The 3,407-nt window shown below is 36.9% G+C and overlaps 1 protein-coding gene and 1 non-coding gene across 2 annotated transcripts in view; both read right to left on the minus strand.

Annotated features, from left to right (window-relative positions):
• Window positions 1-494: 494 nt before the first annotated feature.
• Window positions 495-3,407, minus strand: part of CBG00006 — a gene marked incomplete at both ends in the record, with an annotated part of 4,100 nt that continues 1,187 nt past the window's right edge. The window contains 3 exons of the mRNA XM_045244509.1: window positions 495-584; window positions 1,730-2,389; window positions 3,011-3,130. Of these exons, the coding sequence (XP_045091449.1) occupies window positions 495-584; window positions 1,730-2,389; window positions 3,011-3,130 (870 nt within the window). The remainder of the gene's footprint in view (window positions 585-1,729; window positions 2,390-3,010; window positions 3,131-3,407) is intronic.
• CBG28380 lies at window positions 3,207-3,278 on the minus strand. The gene has a single exon. It is a non-coding gene (tRNA).

Below are 3,407 nucleotides of genomic sequence, written 5' to 3' on the forward strand. Positions count from 1 at the left end.
TATTTTTTTTCAAATTTTAAGACATTTTTTTTTCAAATTTTTGACATTTTTTCAGATTTAAAAACCTATTTTTTTTTAATTTTAAACCTATTTCTTCAGATTTTTGACTTATTTTTCTAGAATTTTCAGGTTAATTTAGTCTAAAAACATCGAATTTTTAAACAATTATAGCTCAAAATGTTCAGATTTTAGCCACATTTTCAGACTTTCAGTGTGCTAATTTTTCTAGTCTAAAAACCAAATTTCAGGGATAAAAATTCAGTTTTCCGGAGCAGGGAGGTATTTACATGAGAGACGAAAGGGAAATCATGGCAATCACATAGAATTTTTTGTGAGAGAAAATATTTCGGAAGGTTAGTAAAAAAATCTAGAATTTTTTAGAATTTTTTCAATGAATGCAATAGAAAAGGGGACGAGAAAGAGACTATTTCGGAGGAGCGAATTTACATTTTTTAAGGGGGAAATTCAAAAAAAGAAATAACTAGAAGAGGTCTTTAGACGCCAGTCTGTTGGCGGATGTAGGCGGTGACGAGACGGAACGGGCGCTCCTCGTACTCAATGTACTTCTCCTTGTCGATTTGGACCTGGAAATTGGCATTTTTGAGATGTTTTCAGATTGAAAAAATCTGAAAAATCGGTATTTCGAGGTGAAAAGTAGAATTTTTAAGCCTAAAAATGGTGAAATTCCAGCTGTAAATTTGGGATTTTTGGGTTTAAAAATGACGAATTTTGAGCTGAAAATTGGGATTTTCGAGATCTAAACTGACGATTTCTAAATTAGGAAAATTCGATTTGGACCATAAAAATTGAGATTTTTGGGTTGAAAATTGCGAATTTTAAGCTGCAAATTCGGGATTGTTCGTCAAAAATATTGAATTACGAGCTTGAAAAATCGATATTTGCAGTTAAAAATTTGGGATTTTTGAGATCTAAAATGGTGAATTTCAAGGTGAAATTTAGGATTTTTGAGATCTAAACTGACGATTTCTAAAATTGGAAAAATCGATTCGGACCTGAAAAATTGGAATTTTTTAGTAAAAAATCGATAATTTGGAGCTGGAAAATTGGGATTTTTGAAATTGAAAACGGCGATTTTTATGCTTGAAAAATCGATATTTGGAGCTAAAAATTTGGGATTTCAGCACGAAAATTATGTTTTCGAACCTGAAAATTGTAAATTTCAAGCTAAAAATTGACATTTTTTAGACCAAAAATGGTGAAATTTGGGTTTTTTGGGTTGAAAATTGCGAATTTCATTTCCGGAGTTTTTGGACCTAAAAATACTTAATTTCCAGCTGAAAATTGACATTAGTTACACCAAAAATCGCGAAAGAATAGCTGGAATTCACGATTTTTAAGCTGAAAATTAGGATTTTGAGCTAAAATTCACGATTTTTAAACTACACATTTTTGGGATCAAAAATTGCAGAATTCGAGCGAAAAATGAAACTTTTCGAATCAAAAAACCAGCTTTACACAAAGTAAATTTTAGACCTAAAAATATCGACTTTAGTTCGAAAATCATGGTTTTCGGACCTGAAAAATGGGGGGGGGGTTTGTCGAAAATGACGAATTTTGAGCTCAAAAATCGCAAAATTTTGGACTAAAAATATCAATTTTAGGTCGAAAATTCAGTTTTCTGAACTTTAAAATTGTTAATTTTTAGTCTAAAATGACCAATTTTGAGCCTGAAAGAGCTAAAAAATGCAGAAAAGCTCCAAATTCTCACCTGATCCCCATCCATACGATTCAACAGTGTGACACAGACAATAGCCGATGGGAAACCAGCTCGACACGTGAAGCTCGCGAAACACGTCGACTCCATCTCAATGTTCCGAACGCCGAGAGAGTTCAACTTGCGCAGGAAGGCGTACTTATCCTCCTCCTCATAGTCACAGAAGTAGCCGTCCAACCGCATCTGTCCCTCGTAGAAGTCGTCAGCGCACATTGTTTTTCCAGTTTCCACCGGGATATTTTTCTCCTTTCCAACGGCGCATAACGCTTCACGAAGCGTCGCATCCAGTTGCGTCGGACGCTCGATTCTCTTCCCAGCGATCACTTGGACATAGGTGTCTCCAAGCTCAGCGTTCATGGCTCCAGTAGACACAACGACAGTGCCAGGTGGCACTCCAACGCCTCCAGAAGTCCCCAGACGAATGAAAGTGGGGTTCTTGACGCCGGCGTGATGCATGAGTTTGAATGATTCGACGAGCATGATGCTGAGAGATGGGGTACCCATGCCGTGGTTAATCCAGCAGACTGGTCCGGTTTTGTAGATGACGAAGCGGTCGGAGCGGGAGAGATTCTCCGAACATGGGATGGAGGTTTCCTTGGCGAACCATTCGGCGTAGAGCTTGAAACGTCCTGGAGAGCCGCCGGTGCACACGAACTGCAAATGTAGTTTTAGGATAGCTTGAAGCGCATAAAATGGGGATTTTGACTCCAAAAATCCAATTTTGCATCATTTTTCCGCCTATTATGCTCAAAAAATCCGATTTTATTGCGATTTTTTGACGTTTTTCGACATATTTTGACCCAAAAAAACCCCCAATTTTGCATCTTTTTTTGATCTATTTAGCTCAAAAATATCAAAATTCCCACTTTCATCAGGACAAATTAGATTTTTTGGCTAAAAATCTGATGGATTTCAGCCAAAAAATGCCAAAAAATCTTAGTTTTTAGCCCTCAAAAATTTGGTTTTTTGGGCGTTTTTTGACACAAAAATCTTAAATTTTTCGCTAGAAAATCGGATATTAACCCCGAAAAAGGTCGAAAAGCAAGAGGTTGATCTCCGGAAATGGCTAGAAATGCCAAATTCGGACTGATTTTGCCCTCAAAAACCGATTTTTTATATTTTTCGGTCTATTTTTCTCAAAAATCCCGAATTTTCCCCGTACAAACTACATTTTTTTGCTAAAAATCAAACGATTTATCCCAAAAAATCAAATTTTGCATCATTTTCCCCCGGTCTTTTGTCCCCCATAGAAATGCCAGAAGCTATAGGCAAAACAAACATATAAGGTCTCCCTTTTGAATAATATATTTTCTCTTGGCAACGACCACATGACCAAAATATCACATTTTTGAGAATCTGGAAACTGGAAAAATTGAAGAAAAAGGCATATTTGATCTCTAAAAACCAAAAAATGACATTTTTAAGAGCCTGAAATCTCAAAAAATGCGTTACAAAACCAAAAAAAACCATCTTCCGTTGCGGGGAATCGAACCCCGGCCTTATGGGTGAGAGCCATAAATCCTAACCACTAGACAAAAAAGGAGCGTGGGAGGAAGTGTTGCTAATGACATAGACATTCCGCCAGGAAGCGGCAAATGTCTCTCTCTGTAGGAGAATTAGAGAGAAAGAGAAAAAGTTGCCGCGCTTCCCGGTAATGTCTATGTCATTGGCA

Source organism: Caenorhabditis briggsae (genome assembly GCF_000004555.2).
Source record: "Caenorhabditis briggsae complete genome, chrIII, whole genome shotgun sequence".
NCBI lineage: Eukaryota > Metazoa > Nematoda > Chromadorea > Rhabditida > Rhabditidae > Caenorhabditis > Caenorhabditis briggsae.